The sequence below is a fragment of the Haliaeetus albicilla genome, chromosome 2 (genome assembly GCF_947461875.1).
Source record: "Haliaeetus albicilla chromosome 2, bHalAlb1.1, whole genome shotgun sequence".
Taxonomy (NCBI): Eukaryota; Metazoa; Chordata; class Aves; order Accipitriformes; family Accipitridae; genus Haliaeetus; species Haliaeetus albicilla.
In genome coordinates this window covers 60,923,979-60,946,424 of record NC_091484.1, presented here as the reverse complement: position 1 = coordinate 60,946,424, position 22,446 = coordinate 60,923,979, and the positions used below count along the sequence as shown (strand labels likewise).

General features: G+C 62.1%; 2 protein-coding genes across 2 annotated transcripts; both read right to left on the bottom strand.

Moving 5' to 3' along the window:
* Positions 1-1,397: 1,397 nt before the first annotated feature.
* Positions 1,398-2,786, bottom strand: LOC138688510 (basic proline-rich protein-like). Its single transcript, XM_069799834.1, has one exon. It carries the CDS (start codon positions 2,784-2,786, stop codon positions 1,398-1,400), a length of 1,389 nt encoding a protein of 462 aa, XP_069655935.1.
* A 4,959-nt stretch (positions 2,787-7,745) lies between these two features.
* Positions 7,746-8,812, bottom strand: PTF1A (pancreas associated transcription factor 1a). The gene is made up of 2 exons (XM_069799996.1): positions 8,137-8,812; positions 7,746-8,029 (listed from the first exon to the last, which is right to left on the bottom strand). The coding sequence occupies exons 1-2, from the start codon at positions 8,759-8,761 to the stop codon at positions 7,827-7,829; spliced, it is 828 nt and encodes a 275-aa protein (XP_069656097.1). The 5' UTR covers positions 8,762-8,812; the 3' UTR covers positions 7,746-7,826.
* Positions 8,813-22,446: the final 13,634 nt, after the last annotated feature.

The following is a 22,446-nucleotide window of genomic DNA, read 5'->3' as shown; positions in this document are numbered from 1 at the left end:
AGAAAAACATCAGCATAGACCTTGACATCTTTTTCAGCCTTTCCACTTATTTTTTTTTCTATACCGATAAAACGCATTCATACTTCGACTTGCAGCTGCATTAGTCTTGCAAAAAAAAAAAAAAAATCCCTGCTGAGAAATGCATATAATAGGAAAAACAGATCGGCTGGACAGCAGCGTAATTAATGCCAGAAAGGGCTGAGGCCGGTTTCATAGTTTGTCTTTTGAGGATATCAAGACGAGACCTGGTGAAAAATGACGCATGCTTTAACATTTCAGAAAGCTGGCAACTAGCAGCGCTCCCCCCCTCTCCGCCCCTCCTTTTTTTTTTAACTTTATGCCTCTGAACAAAGGGGTCGGCAGAACTAGCTAGGTTGTAATGAGTTCTGTGTCCCTAGCACATTAAGTGCATCATGGAAACATATTGTATCGAAATAGTTTGGAGGAGAATACTGGGGATGAAAGAGAAAGGGTGCTTTGATCAGCTCCCTGGGGTCCTGAGTGCGCGCAGACCGACTTGCAAGGACTTATTCAGCTCCAGCGAGACACACTTACAACGCCATTCAAAGAAATTTGCATATCTGTAATTTATCACATTTGTCCCCAACATTTTTGCAAGGTAAATAAAAGTTGGCTGAATAAAAAATATCAATCATCACAGAGCGAGGGAGAGCGGGAGCGGTAGAAGGGCGAAGTGTTTGTTTAACCAGACTCCCCTTGGAAAACTTTTGCTGAACGCGGGGTAAAACCCACCCCGGAGCGTTTTGCACACTTGATTTTAAGCCGGAGACCGCGCCTGTGTCGGCGGCCGGAGCTCCGCGGCCCGGCCCGGCCCAGCACGGCCCGGCCCGGCCCGGCCCGGCCCGGCCCCGCGGGGCCCGGAGCTCCGGCACTCCGCGCCCCCCCGAGCAGCACCGCGCAGCGCCCCGTCCCCTCGGGCCGCCCCCCGGCCTCCGCAGGCCCCCGCACAATCGCCCGGCAAAGCCCAAGGGGAGAAGGGGAAAGGGGGGAGGCAAAAATACAACGTCGGGGAGGGCCCCCCCGCCCTGATAGCCCCGCGCCCCGAGAGCCCCGCGCCCCGAGAGCCCCGAGCCCGGCCTTGTTCGGCATCAACCGGCGGCGACCACACCGCCACCGGCATCTTCAACTTGACCTTGGCGAGGGCTCCGCGCCTTCGCCTCATCTGTCACCCGCGTCCGGTGACAGTGATGCATTTCGCGGCATTGTCGGGTTAGGGCACGGGGAGAGCCGTCGGGGAAGGGACGGGACGGGACGGGACGGGCTGGCGGCAGAGCGGGCGCAGTGTCTCCGGGCGGTGGCGGGGAACAAAAGTCATAGCGAGACGACTGCGCGGCTAATTCCGTGAACGGCGCGTCCCGGTCCCCCCCGCGGGAAGGTCAGTGCCGCGGGCTGCGCTCCGCCGAGGGGGGGCCGCAGGGATCCGCGCAGCCCTCGGCCCCGCCGACCGCGCCGTCGGGGCGCGCCCGCCGCCGCTTCCCACGCCGGCGGGCGCGCCTGGTCCTGGCAGGTCCCGAGGGCTCCGTTGCTTTCCCCCTTTTCCGAAAACTCTGCCGGCCCGAGGCCACCGGCGGTGGGCAGGAACCGGCGGGGACGTTCGACCCGCAGGGGAGCTCCCCGCCAGCCCCATCTCGCCCCGGGCCACTGCTTGCCTCTGCGGCGAGGGGCAGCTCCCAGAGGCCTCGCCCAGGTGGGGGCCGGCGCCGTCGGGGGTGCCCGTCCCGTCCCGCCCCGGGGGCGTCCCCGCCCGCCATCCGCGGAGGATCCGTCCGCGCTGGGGCCGGGCGGCGGCTCTCGCCCGGGACATCGCCCTCCCCGGGGCCGGAGCGCGGGAGGCCGGGGCGGCGAGGGGCCGCCCCGAACCGGCCGCGGGCCGCGGCGCACGGTGGAGGCAGGGCAGCCGTCGGGGGGGCCCCGGCGGCGACACTTCCCAGAAGGGGAAGCCGCCTCCGCCCGCCTGCCAGGCGGGTGCGGAGCTCCGCCGCCGAGGGGTCCCTTCCACCCGGCCGTCTCATCGCGCCGGCGGCGGCAGCGGGCTCGGGGCCCCGTCGGGGCGCGGGGCGGTGACGGCGGCGGCGTACGCCCGCCCGTGCGACCCCCCTCCGCGCTGCCTCCGCCCGGGGCGCGGGGCGGCCTCCGCCCGGCGGGGCCGCGGGCTCAGGCGGCGCCGCCCCAACCGGGGATCCGGGGGCGGCGAGCGTCGGGAGGACCGGGGGGGGAGCGGGGCGGCTGCGGCCCGGCCGGGCCGGGCCGGGCAGAGGGGCCGGAGCGTCTCGCGGCGTCGGGGCTGCCCCGCGGGGCGCCCAGAGCGGGGCCAGCGCGGCGGGGCCGGGCGTCCGCTGCCCCTCTCCAAGACGCTCGGCGTTACAGGCTGCGCGGAGCCGGTGCCCGGGGAAAGCGGGGGAGGAGGGGGGTTCCGCGCCGGGCCGGGCCGGGGCGGCGGGCGGGCGGAGGGGGCCGGGGCGGGCGGAGGAGGCGGGCGCTCCCGCGGGGGCCCCCCGGGAGCCGGCGCCGCGCCCGCGGCCGGAGAGCCGAGCGCTGCCTCCGGCGCCGGCGGCGGCGGCGGCGCCGCCGCCCCAGGGGCCGCCCGGGGGGGAGCCCCGCTCCTCCCGGCGGGGCCGCCGCCAGACGGGGCCCGGCGGCGCGGCGCGGCGGCTCCGCGCGGGGCCCCCCCTGGGGCCGCCCCCGGCGCGGCCGCCGCGCAGGGGCGGCGCCGCCCGCGTCCCCGGGGCCGCCCGGCAGCCGGGCCCCCTCTTGGAGACCTCCATGCGCAACGCGGGCCGGCGGGCGGGAGAGCCCCGCCGCCGCCGGCCGCCGCCGCCCGCCGGGGCCCCGACGGCGGCGGGGAGGCGGCGGGGGCGGCGGCCGGGAGCCGCCCCCGGCGCGGGGCCGCCCCGCCCGCCTCCTCCGGGCCGCGGCGGCGGCGCGGGGAGCGGCGGGGCGCACGCGCGCCCGCGCGGGGTCCGGCCCCGCGGCGAGGCGCGCGGCGGCGCGGGGCGCGGGGGCGGCGCGGGGCCGGGGCGCGCGCGGGCGCGGCTGCGGCGCGGGGGCGGGCGCGGGGGGGGCGGGCGGCGGCGGGCGGCGGGGGCCCGGGGGGGGCGGGGGCGTCCCCCCTCCGTGCCCGCCGGGGCGGCCCCCGGGCGAGGCGGCGGCGGCGGCGGCGGCGCGCTCGTCCCCGCCGGGCGGTCTCCGGCGAGGCCAGCGGCGGCCGGGCGCGCCTCGCCTGCAGCCGGGGCCATTCATCGCCCGCCCCTTTGTTCGCCCTGAGAGTAACGCCGTGAATTAAAAGAAATGACAATATTTCGGATCTGCTCGCCCGGCCAGGAGAAGGGCCCTTGAGCCTGGCAAAAATCAGGCGGATCATTCATCGTGCCACCCCGCACCTGTGGGCTTGGCATTGAAAACCCCGCGGACCTCTTCCTATTCAACTTAATTATTCCCCCAAGGCGCACAATGGTTGAAATGGAGCAGGTTGGAGTCTGTTTATTGGTCGTAAATGTTTTTCTGAAGATCTTCTGAATCTCATTGTTAGCTCGTTGTTTGAGGCTGCCCTCTTTCTTTCAGATGAGAGTAGCCTTGGACTTTTCAATTTTCAATCGTAACATCTGCTTAATCGTACGGATCAAAATATGGAGACACAAAACATATGTAATGGTTGATTTGTTAAATCCTGGTAATGAGTTATTAACAAGGGAAAACAATAGGGCAGGATGGTGAGAGCCTTATGGTAACGGAGTCACTTTATGTAACGCCTGACGTTTCCCTTCTTGATAAATGGAACTAAGGTCTGAGCGCCAGGTGATAGCAAGAAAATCAATGTCTTTAGGGGCCGGCACCGAGACTTTTTTTCTATGTGAAAAATTAGGAGACATAAAATTTAATTGGCTGATCAGGGGAAAGCAGTGGTCTTAAGTTTAATTGCCAGTAGGCTTAGCGAGGGAGACAAAACAAGATTTGGGCCTGTTTGTTTGCTTGCATCCCAGCGCCCAGTCCAAGTGTATCGTTGAAAATGTGTTTTATTATAACACATGTCATGCTTTACAGTTCCCATATTGTGTAAAGACAATAGTTAATGGTACATTAAAGACAAGCAAACCATGCCAACACGTCTTGGACACATTGTAAGGGCCTCTCTCTTTGCTCGCTTTAGGCAGCTGCAGTCCAGGACCCAGAAGCACAAAAAGAACAAGTTTGAAATACCAGGTGCATCCGAGAGAACCACGACAGGGATTGATATGTTATAGCCCAGGACATGAACCTAGCAATAAAGATATCATTGCGATTGTTTGCGGCTTCCACGCCATGTAAAGCCGGAGGCGCCGGAGCAGGCTGCTTTCTGGCAGCGGAGGCTCTGCCTCCCCGGGCTCCCCCGGCGCCCTCCGCCAAACCCGAGCACCTGTTGGCCAGACCCCGGCCCCGTCGTGGGAATCGCCTCCCGCCCACGCTTCCAGGTCTCGGCGGCGCGGGGTGTTGTGGAGTTATTTAGGACCATTCCCACCGGCTGCGGGATGCTTTGGAAAGCGGGAGGTTTACCAGGGGACACTCAACTGGTGTTTGTTCGACCTCGCAGCTGGTACTCGGTGCCAGCGAGAGATGCGTGAATGAAAGAGGGCTGAGATCCCGGGCCGGGGAGGCTGGGCGAGGGCGCTCGCCCGACTGCCGGCAGATGAGAGGCCCTGGGAACCGCGGCGGGACGGGTTCACAGTGCCCGCGGCAGCCCCTGCCTGCGCACAGCGCTGCCGAGGAGGCACGCACGCCGTCCCGGCCCCTCGCCGGCTCTGCAGGCGAGCGGGCTGATGCCTCCAGTCTTTGGGGCTCGGGTGGGGGTCCTGTTGCGGTGGTTGGGTTTGGGCTTTGGTTGGGTTGGGGGGGGGGGGTTGGGGTTGGTTTTTTTTTTTCCTTTGGAATGGGCTATTGTCCGTCTCGGACAACTAAATTTTCTTTTCACCTGGAGCATCACGAGGGGCGGACAGCATCAGCCTGCGGACCCAGAGCCCGCACCTCCCTCCTGGGAGCCTGCGGGAAGCGAGCGGTCTGCAAGTGCCTCTAACACTGTGCCACACACAGACACCCCCCCGACCGCCCCCTCCCCCAAGCGGCGCTGGGGATTTCCCCCCCTTTTGTCCTCTCCTGCCCCACTTCGCAGCCCCCGCGGGGACGCCCCGTCCCGGGGCCCCGGCGGGCCTCCCCCGTCCCCCCGGGGCGCAGTCGGGGCAGTGCGGCCGCGGAGGGGCGGCCCCCGCGGGAGCCGGTGCGGGGTTCCAGGCGGGCGGCGGGGACGCCGGGAGAGGGACAGGGGCGCGGGGGAGGCGGGAGCCGCTGCCCGGGACGCGCCGGGAGGGGGGGGCAGCGCTGGAAGGTGCAGCCATCGCGGCGATCCTCCCGCTCACGGCCGCGGGGAGGAGCGGGGGCAGGCGGCCGGGAACCGGGGCTGCGCGGCTGTCAGTCACGGCTGCCCCACGCTGGTCCGTACCGCGCCGAGGCGTGTTCCCCACGGGCGAAATCCCCCGAAGCTGCCGCGAGAGCTGCGAGCCGGGCTTGCGGGAGCCGCCGGGTCCCGCCGGGTCCCGCCGGGTCCCTCCGGCCCGGGGGACCTGCACGGGCGCTTTCCTCCTGCCCTGTGCGGTGGGATTTTGTCGCAGGAGCGCGGCGCTGGGGTGAATGGATGATGAGTCGGTCAAAAGGAGCTGTCAGTCTCTTTGAAGATTGCGTTTAAAGGGACTTGCCAAGTCAAGACGGGAGAGTGACAAGATAGAGACCCTGGTGTTTTACATGCGAAGGCCGGCTCTTCCGCTTCATCTGCACCATACTAAAGGATGTGTTGAAGCATTGAATCACAAAAAAAGTGGCACGCCGAAGAAAAGGTGCCACATAACAATGATTGTAGTGTTTTAATTGTGGGGGACCGCATCACCAAAGCCAATTGAGACGGACGGGGCTATACACAGAAGGAAGCGGTACAACACTTCCATAACTTATAATTAAGCTGAAGTCCGACTAACATTTGACTTTCTAATGAGTGTAATGAGATTACATGCCTGATGGAAGCATTTGTGCAAAAGCGACTTTCTGTGTTTAATGAGGTCCTAATACAGGACAAGATCGAATTATGGGTCGGCTCTTTTTCTCGCTCAAAGAGCCCCGTTTAAGTTCAATGACACCGGTGCCGCCCGCCTCCCGCCCGCCGCCGGACGGGGCGAGGCTCGCAGCCGGGCAGTCCCGCCGGCAGCCGGGGCTCGGACGAAAAATGAGCAAATAAATAAGCAAAGCCCCCCGCCCCGCCCTGGCCCAGCCTCGGCGTGTTTGTGTGGGTAAGTAGCTCCTCTAATTGCTATTGGAATAGATCCATGCCATCCGCGCTAGGGAACTAAATGTGTCTAACTAGGTTAATGCAATTAGCATGCATGCAACATATTGCTCCCACTTTGCGGCAGCTTTGAAAAAAAAAAAAAAAAGGAGAGGGAGAGATGTACAGTATATGATGAGTAATAATTATACCTCGGCTCACCCGGGCCGTTCCCATCCGCCTGGGCACACCGCGCGGGGACAGCTCTGCTCCGGCCGTGGGCCGGGCCGGGCATCTGGGGCTCTCCCGGGGGCCGAGCCGTCGGGGCTGAGCCGCGGGTGCCACGGGAAAATCAGCACCTGCGGCGCCGGGCCGAGCCCCCCACCCCAGCCCCGGGTCGACCCCCCCCCTCCGCCCCCGCCGGTAGCACTTGCAGCCCCCCCGGCCCGGCCGGCCCCTGCCGCCCCCTCCCCTCGCCCCCGGGCAGGTGCAGCCCAGCCGCCCCCCCGCCCCCCCCCCAGCAGCCGGGCACGCTGAGCTGGGGCTACCGGAGCGACTCTGCCACCAGTTGCACGATGGCTTTGCCCCCCCCCCCCCAGCGGCATCCCCACGGCGAGGGGTGCGGGGGCTGTTTCCCAGGCACGGGCGGTGCGCGGTCCGCGGAAGGCTGGGGGCAGCCGGCAGAGCCCCGGCTGCGGCCACGCACCCTCGGGGGCCAAGCCTGCCCGGCCCCCCCTCCCCGGCAGTTTTGGGAAGAGCTTTGTCCGGCTCCGGCTAGCGCGCCCATCCCCGTGGCGGCTGGGCCGGGGGTCGGAGGCAGCGGCGGGGGACACACACGCTTGCAAGGTTGATGTTTGGGGACTCGGGTCTTTCAGCTGGAAACCACAAGCAGAGCAGAGGCACTGAAAGGAGGAGACCTCCTAGAGATAGACAAAGACATCAGTTGGAAGCACTTCGGGAGAGGACGTCAAAAGGGGTGGAGAGAAGGGGAAAGTGTCCCCCCCCGGCTGTATAAGAGCAGCCCGAGCCGGCGATGGGGCAGAGTGGGGCCGGCATCTGGGCGGAGGGTGCCGGCTGGGGCATGGTCCCGGCCCCGCAGGGTCCCGGGGCTCAGCCCGCCGGCCCGGGGAGCGGGCCGGGCGTTTACTGCAGGGCTTCTTCGGAATGCGGCGGGGCTCTCGGCAGCCGCTTCCCACAAATAACACTGCTCCGCAAGGTACGATCCGGGTTTATTATTAACAAACACAGGAAGAGTCCACGTGCGGCAATAAATTATTTTCACAGGTTCTGGCATTATTCCTCCCCTCCCCCCAAAGGTGCTGGTGGAATAAACCTATTGCATATCTTAAAAAGATCAGGATAAATTATATAAATTATATATTCAAAACAAAGGTTTCTACCTCATTATCACTACACCGTAATAAATAGATAAATAAAGTTGATTGCCCTTAGAGTGTGAATCTTAAATTACATTTACAATATAGGTCTCTACATACAGCATGTACAGGGCGGGGCGGGGGCCTCACGCCACGAAGTCGAAGGGGGGCTCGTTCTCGATGTCGTTGAGGGAGGGTTTGTTGTTCACCTTCCGCGGGTCCTCGGGGGTCCACACTTTGGCTGTCCGGATGATGTTTTGTTCCTTGAGTTGCTTTTCGTCAGTCCACGAGAGCGAGTGACCGGCCAGAGGGGGGAGTCCGTAGTCGGGGTCGCTCGGGGAGGGAGATCCTGGGGGACAGGGGGGAGAAAGGCAGGGAGTTACTGCTGGGGCCGGCATTCCTGCGGAGCGCCGAGCCGGGCCGGGCCGGGCCGGGCCGGGGCGGGCCGCCACTTACTTGTGCCGCGGTGGCAGATGATGATTTTCTTGGGCTGGCTGGGGCTCTCGCTGCTGGCGTTGCGCAGCGGCAGGTCGGACTGCACCAGCTCGCTGAGGAAGTTGATGTAGCCGATGGCCAGGCGCAGCGTGTCCACCTTGGAGAGCCGCTTCTCGTAGGGCAGGGTGGGGATGTGCGAGCGCAGCCCCTCGAAGGCGTCGTTGATGGACTGCATCCGCCGCCGCTCCCGCACGTTGGCGGCCTGCCGGAGCTGCTGCAGCTCCGCCTCGGAGCGCACCCGCCGCCGCCGCTTGGCCGAGCCCAGCGCCTGGAGCCGCCCCCCGGGGGAGAGCAGCGCCGCGCCCGCCGCCCCGCAGCACTCGTAGGCGAAGCCGGGCGAGGCGGGCGACGGCGGGAAGGTGGCGGCCGGCGCCGGGCAGCGGTAGCCGCCCTCGGGGTCGCCGCCGTCGCGGTAGTACTCCTGCAGCTGCCGGCTGAGGAAGTCCACGTCCGGCTCCAGCAGCCCGTCGGCGGCCAGCGCGTCCCGCGGGGGCGGCTCGGGGAAGAAGTCCTCCTCGTCGAAGTAGGGGGGCGAGGAGAAGGAGTCCAGCCCCCCGGGGAAGTGCTCCAGCAGCACCGTCTCCATGCTGCGCCCGGCCCCGGCGGGGACGGGACGGGACGGGGCGGGACGGGACGGGGCGGGGGGGCAGCCCCGCCGGGACGCGCCTGCCGCCGCTCCCGCCGGCCCGCTCGCCGAGCCGCGCCGGCGGCGGCGGGGCCCGGGCCCCCGCCCCTGCCCTGCCCTGCCCTTCCCTGCCCTGCCCTCCCCGCCCCTGGGTGGCCGGGAGGCCGGGCCGCTGCCGCCGCTCTCCGGGGAGGAGGCCGGAGCCGGCTGGCGCGGCGGGCCGGCACGCGAGGAGTCTTATAACGACATCCCCGGGCGCGTGCCGCTGACCGCCGCCGCCAGCCAATCAGCGCGCCCGAGGGGGTGGGGGGGGTGGGCGGGTGGGGGGGGCGGCCCCCCCCTCCCCGTCGGGGGGGACACGGCGGCGCTCCCGCCGGCCGAGGGGCGGCGCCGCGGCAGGGACCGGGGAGGGGGGGGAAGCGGGCGGGCCCCGGCGGTGCCCCCCGCCCGGCCTCGCCCGGCCCCGCCGCCCAGGGACGGGCCCGGAGCCCCGCGGAGCCGCCCAGACCGGCGCTCGCCGCACGTCGGGGCGAGCAGCCCCGGTCCTCCCCGCCACCTCTCCCCAGGAGCCGCTGACCGGAACGCGAGCGTTGGCAGCGAGCGGGTTAGCCTCCTGCCGGACACCGGCGGGGGTCGCCCCCGCGGATCTTCCCCCCTCCCCCAGCACTTTTCTCGCTCCCCCGGGCCGCCAGCTCCCGCCGCCGGCGGAGGCCCCGTCGGAGCGGGCATCGGGCGGATCGATGGCGCGGGGTTTCTCGCGGCGTTTGAATTGAAGACAATTCTATCGTAACATCGAAATCAATCACGTCAGCTCCTTGCGCCCGGCCGTGCGTCGGTTCTGACCGCATCGGGCCCTGTTGCGTTTTTCCTTTTCCCACTCCCGTTGCCCTCTCAGGAGGAGTTCGTCTGGCGGAGGATCTGTTAATAATTCCCTAACTGACTCTCACTGATTACAGCCTTAAAAATTCTCACTGGGGTGAAATGGATTACCCGGCAGATTAGGGGAGGATTATCTCTGTCATTAGCGTTGCAATAGTTTGTCCGGCAGAGTCTGTCGAGGTTTATCGAAAGTGACTTTCTAGTGTGCCACCAGCACGGGCAGAGATCAAACCCCGAGTGGAAACGTACCCCGCTCTATCAGCAGAGCGAGACAGGGCCAGCTCCGGGAAAGTAATAAATGACTCGACTTCAAAGCCGCTGACAACGCCGTGATAACGGCGGGGAAACGCGTGACTCACGGGAGGGAACAAAGAGCTTTGCAAGAACCACTTCTTAGAAAGCCCTGCCTGCAGCCGGACCACGCGAAAAAAAACGAGAAGGGAAGGAGGAAACCTTCGCGCGAAGCCAGGAACGCGCCCACGCGTGGCCGGGGGACCGCTCCGGGACGGGGAGACGGTCGGAGTCTCCCTTTCGAGGGGCGATGCGACGGCGAAGCGGCTCCCCGTTCACGTCCAGCCGGCGACCGGCACCGGGGACCTCGGGGGGCGCGGGGCAGCTGGGTCGAGGGGGGCGAGGCGGGGGCCGCGGGCCCGGGGAGCGCTCGCTGGCCGGGGTGGACGGGCGCCTCCAGCCGCGGCTCCCTGGGGCGGGCATCACCGCCCGGTACCCTCCGCTGCGCTGGGAGAGCCCAGCCCGGCTGCCCGCGGCCGGCGACCGCGGCAGGCCCCTCTCCATCTCCCCCCGCCTGTGGCTTGACAGCCTGCCCGTGCCCAGCGTGCGCGGCCGGGAGCCCCGCGGGCCCTGCTGTGCTGCCCACTCCCCTGTGAGTGGGAGTGGGAGCCCAGGCTGGGAGAGACCTGAGGAGGGCTGCAGTGCTACCTCCTGCTCACAGCCGGGGCAGCTGCGAGGCCGGACCGGGTTGCTCGGGGCTTGATCCGGTCTGCTCCTGAGAACCTCCACGGATGGAGCCTGCACAAGCTCCCCGGGCAACCTGTGCCGCTGCTGCTGCTGCACCCTCCTCGGGGTTAAAGGGAGTGTTGTTCCGTTATGGATACGACGTTTGAACCTCTCCTGTTTCTCATTGTGGAAAAGGTTTCCCGTGTGTCCAGACTCCTGTTTCCATTCACGCTCGCTGTCCCTCAGCCTCGCACCATGCCCCGCCGTAAGAGCCAGTGGATGCCCACCCCCGCAGGCTCTGGCAAGGTGCTGCGGGGTGCCCCCGACACCGCCTCTGCCCCCGGCTGAGCCACCCCCGCTCCGCAGCCTCTCCGCCCCGGGCAGCTGCTCCAGCGCCCACCGCCCCGTTGGCCCTTCGTCCCTCATGGGTCTGTTTCCTATCCCGGCTGCCCCAAAACCGGCCGCAGCACTTAGATACTGTCTCACGAATGCCGAGTGCGGGGAACAATCCCTTCCCTCGGTCTCCTGAGCTGTGATCGTGTTCGCGCAGCCCAGAGATGCTGCTGGCGTCCTGTGCGGCCGGGGCACACGGCTGGCTCCCGCCCAGCTCGCTGCCCACCAGCACTCCCAGGTCTTCCAGGGGCGGTCCGTGGGGACCGCGCCGGGAGGCACGGAGCGCGGCGGGCGGGAGGCCCCTCGGTGCCCAAAACCGTAGCTTGGCAGAGGCATCGCTCGCCCCCGGACCGCTCCTCCCGAGCGGCCCCGTCCCGCCGAGCCGAGGGACCCACCTGGGAGAGCAAAGGCAGCTTCGGCACGGCACGGGAACCGCGGTGCTTCCCCTTCCCCGCCCCGGGGGGGCCGCGCTGCCCCCTGACACCGCGAGCATCCCCCCTCCCTCCCTTTGCGCTCCCCAGCGCTGGGAGGGTAGATGCGTGGCGGCCCCACAGCAGCCGGGCGTGAGGCGGGGTGGGAGGGCAGAGACCCGCCGTGCCCGGCCCCTGAGGCTGCTGGGGGGAGGTGGAGAGGCCGGGTAGCCCGGGGGAGCCCACGACCGTCCCCGCATCCCCACGGCCCCCAGGAGCCGCCAGCTCAGCCACAGCCGGTCCCACAGTCGTGCTGCGCAGCCGAGGCGCCGTCCCCGCGCCCCTGTTCCGTGTCACCTGCCAGCAGCCCGGGCCCCCCTCCCGTGCAGACCCCGGGGGACAGGAGCCCTGCCCGCGGCCCCTCTTGTCCCCGCTGGCTCAGCGGGGGCACACCTGGACGCATGCCCGGTCCTCCCCCACGGCTGCCCCGCGCACCGTGGCCGGGCGGACCGGGCACGCCGGTCCACGCCTGCGGCTGGAGAATCTCGTCTTCCGAAAGCCGACGAGCCAGCTCCTTGCATCCCTGCCTGGCACGGCCTCACCCGGGATGAATGCAGCCGGGGAATGAACGCTACGGGTGAAGGCATCATACACAGAAGCACAAGTATAAATCCAGCACATATCGTACATGAAATCCTCTCGGATCCATGTCACTCCTACCCCGAAACACCCGGAAAAATAAGCAAGCAAAACCCTAAATCCTAACAACGCTGAGGTGATTTCGTGGGAATTTCCTGGCCGCGGAGCTGGCTGTTCCCTTTCCTGCATGCCCAAGGAGTCATCACCCATGAGATGGCTGGAGCCGGGGAGTTCAAAGCCGATGAGCAAACCACGTCGAGTGGCCCCAGTCACCACCGCATCCACTCCACACACACACACACACACACACTCCTACACTGACCCACGGCCCGCCTCGCAGCATTTCCCCTACAGACAAGATGGTCAGACAGACCAAGTGCCGCCAGATCCAGAGGGGGAGCAACCCCCCGAAACAGGCTCTTTTCCCCCAAAGCCTCTGCCAACAGCCTCCTCCCAGCGCAGCTTTTTGACGCCGGTCTGTGTCTGTCCCTGTCCCTGAGCGCGGGACAGGCACCAGGGCGTCTCTCCTTAACGTGGTGGTGAAGCACCTTCCCGCCGGCCAACTCTGAAGGCTTTAGGGGGTGATGAGGAAGGAGAAACAGGATCTCTGCTGTTGATCTAAGGACAGTACGTGCCCAGAGAGGCTGGGGGAGCCCAGCCCATTGACCATGCCCAGAGTCTTTCCACCTTCCCCAGGGCCGGCGGTGCCCGTTTTGCTCCGGCGCACGTTGGTACCGCACAGCCGGGGTGAGCCCTCCAGCGCTGGGCAGTCAATGTCACACTGTGGAGGTGGCACGACACCAGCGGGCCACAAAACTCGGGCAGGTGGTCTGGGAAGCCAGTCTGTGCGGTCTGTCCGTCCGTGCGAGGCAGCTCTGTCAGGACCGACGGGCACTGCGCGGCGCCGTTGGGGCAGTGGGTCTCCCGCGGCCGCCCGGCAGCTCCCGATGATGGGAGGGCGCTGCTGGGGAAAGCAGAGGGATATTTTGGGAACCCACTGTTTCCAAACTGTCGGGGACTCGGGCCCTGCCTTGAAACCGTTCAGACCCAGCAGAGCTTTGGAAAGTTCGCGAGCAGCACCCCACGGGAGGTAAGCGATGCGTGGGGCTGATCTCGTACAGCCCTTCTCCCCCTCGCCGGGCACGGCCGGCGCTCTACGTGTGCGCTGGGGTGCGAAGGCAATGAAACATCGCTCTCGCCGGCGCTCCGTGCCCGGTGCGATGCCCAGCTCAGGGGCAGAAGTGGTTCCCTCACTGTGCCGAGCTCAGCCCTCGCCCCTGCGGCAATGACGGCTTTAAAGACGAACGATTCCAGTTTTGTACATCTGCCTTTGAGAAATGAGTAGGACCGTCCCCGAAGGAACCGCCTGAGGCGCGGGAAGGCTCCTCTCCGGTTGCCTAAGACGTTACGAAAAGGAAACTTGAGAAGAGCAGGAGCCCGTACCAGCACAGCACGGGCCACGGCAACGCACCTGGGCCAGCACCGCCTGTGTCGCAAACGCCCTTCTTTCAATATTTGTCCTGCCTGGGTGTCTCACCCGCCCCCCTCTTGCCTGCCGGGAGGGATAGCGGCGTGCTTACGGGAACGACGCCTCCAGCAAAGAAAATGTATGACCAGCGCCTGACACTTCGTTATTTCAATTGCCCGAGGGCAGGAACCAATGGGGGGGGACACGGGACACGGACCCCAAGGGGCACACCGCCTTCCGTCCAGAGTCAGTGACCACAGGACAAGTCCAGCTGGCAGCCACCTTCACGGGGACCAGGAGTCGCTAAAGGTCCAGAGACGGGGCGGGACGTGGGGCCAGGGCAGCGCTGCGTGCGGGGTCTGGCCCACCAGCCCCCACTCTCGACCATCTGTGGGCCCACGCAATGCCCCCCGCCGGGGGACTAAGCAGAGGGCGCGCACCCTGCACCTCCGGAGAGGACCCGGAGCACCCGGGCTTGCGACGTCCTCCGCCCTGCCTCTGCCGGGGTGCTCGGCGCTGTACACGCCCCGGCCCGAGGAGACCGAGCCTTCTGCGAGGGATGGGGCCCGACCCTGGCTCGGGAAAGCGGTAAAGACCTCCGTGGGCGAGGGGCACCGCGGCACAGCTGGGAATCCACAGCGGCTCTGCTTCTCTAGGGCAAGAAGAGCTGCCGGCCCGCCGGCGCCCATCCCTTCCCGTTGATAGGTTTCATCTCGGGGTCCCTCGGGCCCAGAGCAGGGCCGGGCAGCAGGAGCAGTCCCTCGCCCCGGCGGGGCTGCAAAGCGTGCACGACACCCGGAGATGGTCAGCACGGAGCATGGGAGAATACCAGTCCCTGCTCGCTGACCACCCCGGGCCCACAGCGCTGAGCACGGCGGGACGTGCCCGAGGGATCGGGCCCCGGCGGGCTTCGCACCTCCCAGGGGTCTGCCCCGACTCCCACAAACACAGCATTTTTATCCGCTCCGCACACCCATACGCCTGGCTGTCTTAGCGGCTGGCCAGGTGGCAAGTGGCTCCATCCTGACACCCGCGCAGGAACAAGGGAGTGGGAGCTGCTCCCCAGCCCCTCCGCCGGGACATGAGCCCCGCGGTGAGAAGCAGCAGCGCTCGTTCTCCTTGCCTCTCTGCGTCAGCGGAGCCCCCGCGGATGCTGCGTGGGGACCGCAGCCCTGCACTGGTCCCTAATGGGAAGAGGCAGCTAGGGCCCCCCCCGCCCCCAAGCTCCCCCGCCGCTGCCCTCAACGCCCCCCATCCGTACGTGCCCCAGCTTCTACTTTCTGCTACGTTTTACCCTGAACAGTTAGGAGAAATGAAAATGGATAAAAGGTGGATAAGTGAGCAGCAGTGAGGTCAAAAGTGGAGAGGAGCCACAGGTGATGGGGGTGAGGCCCACACCCCCCATGCTGTCTTTCAGTCCAGAGTCTTGTGATGTAGCTCCAAACTCATGTACTCCAGAACAATGAAACCTGTTAGTTAAAGCTAAGGTAAAACCCCAGGTCCCCTAAAGTCCCCAGGTCTGTTGGATTTCCCATCCAGGCCTAAAATCCAGCCCCTACTCTTATGTGACCTGCATATTTTTCCTAACTCCTATTGCTGATCCAATGCCACGAAACCACAGGCATGGAAAGACAAGCTGGGAGAGTTCCCCCTTCCTCCATGCAGATACTACCCAATATCCTTCTCAAATCTTCACCTCCACCCTGTCAGTGTTTGGTCTCATAATGCCACAGTGGGGCAAATACCAAGTATGGCCATTTTTTTCCTCAAGATTATAAAACTCACCAGCTCACCTATTGGGATGCCTTGGTGTGCTGCACTCTTTCAGAGATGCAATGTTTCATGCAGAAAGCAAGCAGGAGGCTTTTGAAAGATGGGAGCAGAATTGGCCCAATATCTACGCAAACAGTATTTTACCAGGAAAGGATTAAAAAACCCCGAACCCTATTGCAATTCCTGACCTGAAATGGCACTTCATTTAATAGAAAAATATAGCATCTTCTCAGGTCTTTTTACCCTCGAAAGCATAATTTAAACCAAGCTTTGCTCAGTGCAACCTTGGCAGACTGTGTGTTTCCTAGTAATAAACTTTTATACAACTCTCCTGCTCTCAAGGCGAGGGGAGGAGACCCGCAGGCCTCGCTGGCGGCGTGAGGGTGTCCCACCGCACGCCTGACACCGGGCAGGTCGGCGCGCTGCCAGACACCGGAGGACGAAAACCGCTTTGCAGAGACGTCTGCGGGCGCTCTTTTGCTTCCCGCGGGCCAGCAAAGGCCCACCAGCCCTCACCGCCTGCGCGCTGTGCCCCACAGCACCCCCCCCGGCCACGCAGCCCCAGCAGCCCCGGAGGCAGGTGCTCGGGACCGGCGGGCGGCTCCCCCGGAGCAGGGACTGGCCCGGGGAGCGGCGGGTGCGCAGGGAGCGGAGCCGGCCGCCGCCGCCCGGCCGCGGCGAGCCCGCCCCTTCCCCCGGCGCCGCCTGAGGCCCATAAATAAGGCGGGGAGAAGCGCTCCCCCCTCGGCGCCGCTACCGGGGCGAGCGCGGCGCGGCGGGGCGGCGGCCCCACAAAGGCGGCGGGGCGGCCCCGGGCCCTCGCACGCCCGGCGGAGGAGGAGGCACCTGCAGCCGGGGTCGGCCCGGCTGCGTGCCCTCCCCTCCGAGCTGGTACCTGGGCGCTGGGCTGGTAATGCACCATAAAGAGCCTCCTTTCAGGCTCTTTCAAGCCGAGATCGCGGAGGTCACCGTGTCTACAAACCCCCCTCTGTCGGCCGCTCGGGCCGGGGTGCCAGCGCGGCAAGCTGGAGAGCAGGCACAGCCCATGGGAATCCCAACACTTGTGCCGGCGGCTCCCCCGGCCCGCCCTTCTCCCCCCCTCCCCCGGCCCGAGGAGCCGCTGAATGTAACAAATGAGCTGCAATCGATCTGCGGGCACGGGGGAAAATCAAATTATATGGTGCGGCTGGGCGGCCGCGGCCGGCGAAAGGTGCGGGCGGGCTGCCGGCTTCCCTGCGCCGCAGCGCTCTCCGCGGAGCGGAGGGGCTGCCAGCCCCAGCCCCGCTCCCTCCCAGCTCAGGCCCGCTCGGCTTCGCCTCCTGCTCCGTGGAGGGGCCTGAACGGCGCCGGCCGTGCCGAGGCGGGAGGTCGCCGGCTGCGAGGGGCTCGCCCCGGGTCCCGCTAAAGGCGGCTCCGCCGGCCGGCGCCTCCCCGCCCCGAGGCGCCCCGCGGCCTCCCGGTCTCGTTGCCGGCCTGCGCGCAGGTTGCGCGGCGTGCGGAGGCGCGACCCGCTACGGCAAAGCGCCGGGGGGACGGGACGGGACACGACTCCAATGAAGTCGTGCATCAGAGGTCTTTCCTCCCCTTCTGGTGCCGCTCTCAGCTCTCCTCCCCGAGCTCCCCTCCCGGGCCCGGGGCTGGCAAAGGGAAGCGGCCGCGACCCGGCATCGGTGCCGCCGGGCCTGTCCCGCACCTGCGGAGCCCGGGGCTCGCCGCCCGGGGGCCGCACCGCCCCGGCGAGAGGGGCGCCGGGCACCCGCCAGCCTGGACGGGCAGCACCTGCCGAAGCCGCGGGTGGTGAGCAGAGGGGGTTCAGACAGCGAACTCGTACCTGAGCCCTTTGCTCGCCCCCCAGACGTGCGTGTGGGGACGGCCCCGCTTGGGAAAAACCCCGCGCAAGGCCGGCGGTTGTCTGCGGGTCCATGGGAATCTGGCCACTTGTGCCGGCCGCAGCCGGGAGGGGGCTGTGCTTCCTTTACAAAAAGAGACACAATTAAGCAAAATGCTCAATGAACATTATAAATGATGTGCAATCGCCTCGCAGATTGCCTAGCAAATCAAATTATATGGTTGCTCACGGATGATTTCCATGTGCTTTAAAACGCAAACAGGTACTTTCTGATTTGGGGGGGGGGGGTTGTGTTTGTTGGTGGTTTTTCTTCCTAAACAAAAAAAAAAAAAAAAGGCGCAGCGCTTTAAACATTGCGGAGCAATGCCACACGCTGAAAGGCGGCTGTGTGAATATTCACGTTCTCCTTTGTTCGCTCCTGAATTTCACAATAGCCCGGGGAGGGCACGTCCACTGCACTCTTGTAAATTTACCAATCCTTGACTAAAACCGCCAGGCACCTGCTTGGCAAAGCACAAAGCTGCCTACGTTTCCACCAACAATTTACTGTTTCATCAGCTTCTAAATTGGCCCGACAATAGAAGGGCTCAAAGCTAATATCATTTAAATCAACGGAGATGGCCGAGTTCAAGGCTCCGCCGGCTGCAGAGGCGGCAGGGCCGCGGCTGCCGCCCGGCTTCTCCTGCGGCAGCGGTTCAGGTGCGAGCATGGCGGGCCGTGCCCTGCCTGCGGGGCCAGCCGGGGCTGCCCTGCCGGGCCCGGGGCGAGGGGAGGTCGGAGGAGAAGGCAGCCACGGTGAGGGATGCCGGGCGGGTGCTGCTTTTGCTGGACGGGGAGGGCGCAGTGGCTCCTTCAGGGCACCGCAGTGGAATGAAACGCCAACAAACCCAACGCCCCCCCCCGCAGGGAACAGGCTCCTAAACGGGCTGTGACCGCCCAGAAGGCGCTGGGAGCAGGGGCTGGCTCCCCCGGGCTGCCCGCATCCCCCGGCGGCATCCCGCGGGGGCAGCCGCGGCGAGCCCTGCCCAGCGCCGCCCGCCCGCCGCGGCACCGGCCGCGGGCTGTCCCTCTCCGCTCCCCCGCGGGAGGGGTTGTACGCAAGGCCGCTGGAGGAAAGCAGCATGTGAAGAGCACGTTTGCTAAGGAGTCCCTTATTTTCCAATACAGAAAACCACTCATGGGGAGGGGGAATGGTTCCTTGAGACTGGGTTCTGACAACACTCTGCTGTGAGCCAGAGGATCGCTCATTTGAAAAATTATACAAGACCGTCACCATAACTGCAGAAGGGTTAGCTGAAACAAAGCAAAGCAGGTGACTGTTGATGAGATGCTAGCCACACGCTGTACAGTTCTAGAAAGAGTACCAAGGCTCCCTAACAGCAGCTGGCAGGAGGCGCTGTGACTTGGCTTTAATTTTTTTATTCCTGACAACTTCCAACGACCAAGAGTCCTATCCCAATGGGCAACAGGGCACTTTTTCATTCCGGTAAACAACATCGTGTTTGTGTTACATTGTCTCCTCCATAAACATATCCAGCTCTAGATTAAATAGAAATAAGATTTTCCAGTCACTGTTCCTTTTTGTGGGTTAGAGACTCCTGTTTTCTAACCTTCTCCCTTGATTTTTTCCTCCCCAGTTTATGCCCATTTGCTCCTCCGTGAGTGTGTGTTCCCATGAATGATCTCAATCTCCACGGGATTTTCCCTTAGGTTTATTATATACAGTCGCCACATTCCCTCCCAGCTCTCATTTTGCCAGGGCAAGCAAACCAAGCTCAGAATTAGACTCCCTGCTTTTTTATCACCCAAATCACCTTTCCCTGCCCTTTTCTCCATATGAGTTAATCTGCTGGGACAACTAGAACTGTAACTGTACACAGTCATCTGGGAGAGTCCTCACAGCTCCTTGGAGAATGCCGTCAGCATTTGCATTTCTGCCAGAACCACTCACTTTGTACTGCAAAGGTTGTATTTACCCTCTTCATGGCCATGTTCCTTCAGCGGCTCATGATCACTTTGTCATCAACTAGTGCCTGAAGGTCTTTTTCCTCCTCTCTGTGGCAAGGACTATGGAGACCACAGCCATAGCACACGTTCTTACTGCATGTCCCAAATGAGTGACCCCTTAACACTGGATTTCATTCCTTCTTTGCCACTCTGGTACTCACAGTCCTAGGCTTCCTCCTGATGATTTTTCAAGCCTCCTCTATGCTGGGATGCCCTTCCTGCTCTGTGACTTTGTCAGGTGTTGTTAGCAGAGTCCTTCTTTTGTTCTAAAACTGTTAATGAAAATCTTCTGTTGAGTCCATGAGAGCAAAGAGATGACTATCCTGGGCCATGGCATAGGTCCATCCAGTTCCTTTACCCACCTGTGCCAGTGGCAAGAGGTCAGGGACTTCGTTTTGCCAGAGATAGTTTCTGTGTGTCTAAGAGCTCTTGATACATTTTTCTCTATCTCTCTTTCGCGAATTTGTCTAATGGCTTTTAGAACTCCAGCAGCAAGTTGTTTTACTAAAATTATTAGATACTATTTAGTAGAGCTGAGTTTTAAATGAACGATTCCTGTCTTGGGAAGAGGTGCAAGACTTAGAGATGCACGTAAAACCAGAGGCTTAAAAGCACCTTAGGGGTCCATGTTCCTCAAAACCTTCTCCTCAGCTACCATCTAACCCCACAAGTGTCTCTCCCAAGGACATTGTTGGTGTTTTGATGAATAGTCTTGGCTGTAATATGACGTGAAAACTACCTTGATGATTTTTAACTAGGACCTGCTGTGGTTGTTCAGTTCCAGGAATGGATTCCCCTCAACCCCCACTTCTAAGTGCAGTTAGGTTTTTCTCCAGCCCAGGGTTAGACATCTTACATTTGTTGGCTCCTTGCTGAGCCTGCTGGCTCACTCCTGCATTCTTTGTTGATCACCCGCCTCCCACCATACCAGGAGCCTTGGGGCTGGGTGCCCAGCACCTACAATTTAGGCATTGCAAAACCACATCTCTGCATCCATTTAGCCCTGAGGCTTTTATCTTTCTGGCAAATTATTAACCAAGTCAGGGACATGAAAAACATCTACACGAGGAGATGCTGCATTTTCTTTGGAAGTTGTCCACACATGAAAAGTACTGTTTTACCTAACCTGGTAGCTCTTCTACACTCGCCTTCCAGTAGGCATGGGAAAAACACTGTTCATTCCACTCTATGAGAACCTTTCTCACAATGAGGATTGTTTTCCTGTCTCCTCTCAATGACCTCTTCCTGAGACTAAGCAAATCCATATCCCTTCAGTGTGTGCTTTTGAAACACCTTAACATTTTTTGCTGTTTGCTCCTAATTTCCCTGTAGCTTTTCTTCAAGTGTAGTGTCCAAAACCAGACACTGTACTTAGGCTAAGCCTCACCAGTGCCAAGTAGAGCAGAATAATTACTTCAGTGTTTTACCCAAAACACTGCTGCTAATACATCCTCAAATGACATTTGTTTTTCTGCATAGGTTTTATCCCACTTTACCTAGTGCATGGTTCACAACAGCCAGTTGATCCATTCCTGCACTATTGCTGCCTTGTCGGTTATTCCTCATTTCACAAACCATGCATTTGATCTGTCTTTTGTCCCAAGACTGCATTTTGTATTTGTCTTTATTACAGTGCAGTTTATTGATTTCAGGCAAGCTCTCCAATCTGTGAAGATCAATGTGAGTCCTGATCCTGCTCTCCAAAGTAACCTCTCCCAGCCTCTCCCAGCCAGTGCTCTCAGGAGTTGAATTAAGTACTCTCTTTTCCAGTAGCCTATTCATTGTTGAAAACATCGGGGCCACAACAGGCGCCTGCAGGACCCCACTTGGCACGTCCAGCTTTGACAGTGAACCGTGGATGAGTGCTTTGGTATGATTCAAACAGTATGTGCTCATTCTAATCCCGATTTCATTTAGATCTCATTACATTGTTTTGTTTGTAAGAAGAGTAAGGCTTCTGACACTAACAAAGTCGACATATATCACATCTATCTCTTTACACACTTGGCTAGTTAGTCCTTCAAATAAGGACACTGAATTAATTTGAAGTGATATGTTCTTGATTAATCCATGTTGATATGTTCTACTGCCTTCTTATCACTTATGTGCTTACAAATTGATTAATAATTGACTCTCATTATCATGGTTACACTGATGGATTTATACTTCCCAGGATCCTCCTCTTTGCTCTTTCTGGGCTTGTAAACACGTCTCTGGCATCAATGTCCTCAAGCAAGTCACTCAGAGTGTGAGTCATCATTGCCTCAAACTTCAGATGGTCAAAAGCTGGACACTAATTAGGAGAGGCATTCAGTTCCTTACACACAGGACTATGACACACATGGTCTAGTATCCTGTTAAGTACTATATAGTATCCAAGACATTTCCTGAGGCTCGCAGATATGACACAGGACCTGCAGGAGACCTGCACCATTCTGGAAGCTCGGCTGGAGCTTCCATGCAGGCTATCCATGTGGGATACCTGAGAGCATCTAGAATGGGGTAGGGCATCTATATCCATGTTAAAGTAACTGCACCCCTAAGCATAAGGTGTTCATTAATAGTCAAGGAGAAAAGATGCATGTAACAAACCACCCTCAGGAGAGAACTTCTCTAAGATGGAGTGCGCTGGCCTTTGAAGATGCCACTCCTATTTCATTGGCAATAGAAGGAACAAAAAAAATTTAGCTTCAAGTTACAGGACTAGAATTTAGGCAGCTACATGTTTTTCAAGGCATTCTGACATTTAAATGATTCAAATGCCTAGCAAGAGTTTTGAAGTACCTGAGTGCCTCACTCCCCAAGGCCCATGCTTATTCTGGCTGATTTTTAACACTACTGAAAACACCTGATATAGGAAGCTGATTACTCCAAAGCCTCCCAAAATCGGGAGTGCCCTCTTTATGTGCTTATAGCTCTCTAACAACTACCAAGAGAATCTGCACTGATTAAACCTTAGCCTGGGTGGTTTTGTTGCTTGAGAGGAATCCAGGGGTTTATAACTCAGCCCTATCTACTAAGTGCAAAGACCAGCCTTTCACTCACTCTCAAGCGTTGTGAGGATAACCACATGAAAGTTTGCAGGGCACTCTGATCTGTGGTAACAGAGCCACATGCACCCAAGGCAGAAGGTTTTGATGCACCATGTGGTAACAGAGCCACATGCACCCAAGGCAGAAGGTTTTGATGCACCATGTACTACAGATTGCAGTACTGGAAATTCACCTGAGCTGCCCACAGCCCCGAGCTGGGTTAAGACCTTCCTCTAGAC

Bases quoted from the DNA above. Each gene is read 5' to 3' on its own strand.
- LOC138688510 (XM_069799834.1), bottom strand. From the start codon at position 2,786: ATGGAGGTCTCCAAGAGGGGGCCCGGCTGCCGGGCGGCCCCGGGGACG.
- PTF1A (XM_069799996.1), bottom strand. From the start codon at position 8,761: ATGGAGACGGTGCTGCTGGAGCACTTCCCCGGGGGGCTGGACTCCTTC. The intron at 8,030-8,136 runs GTAAGTGGCGGC...CCTGTCCCCCAG, and splicing joins CATCTGCCACCGCGGCACAA to GATCTCCCTCCCCGAGCGAC.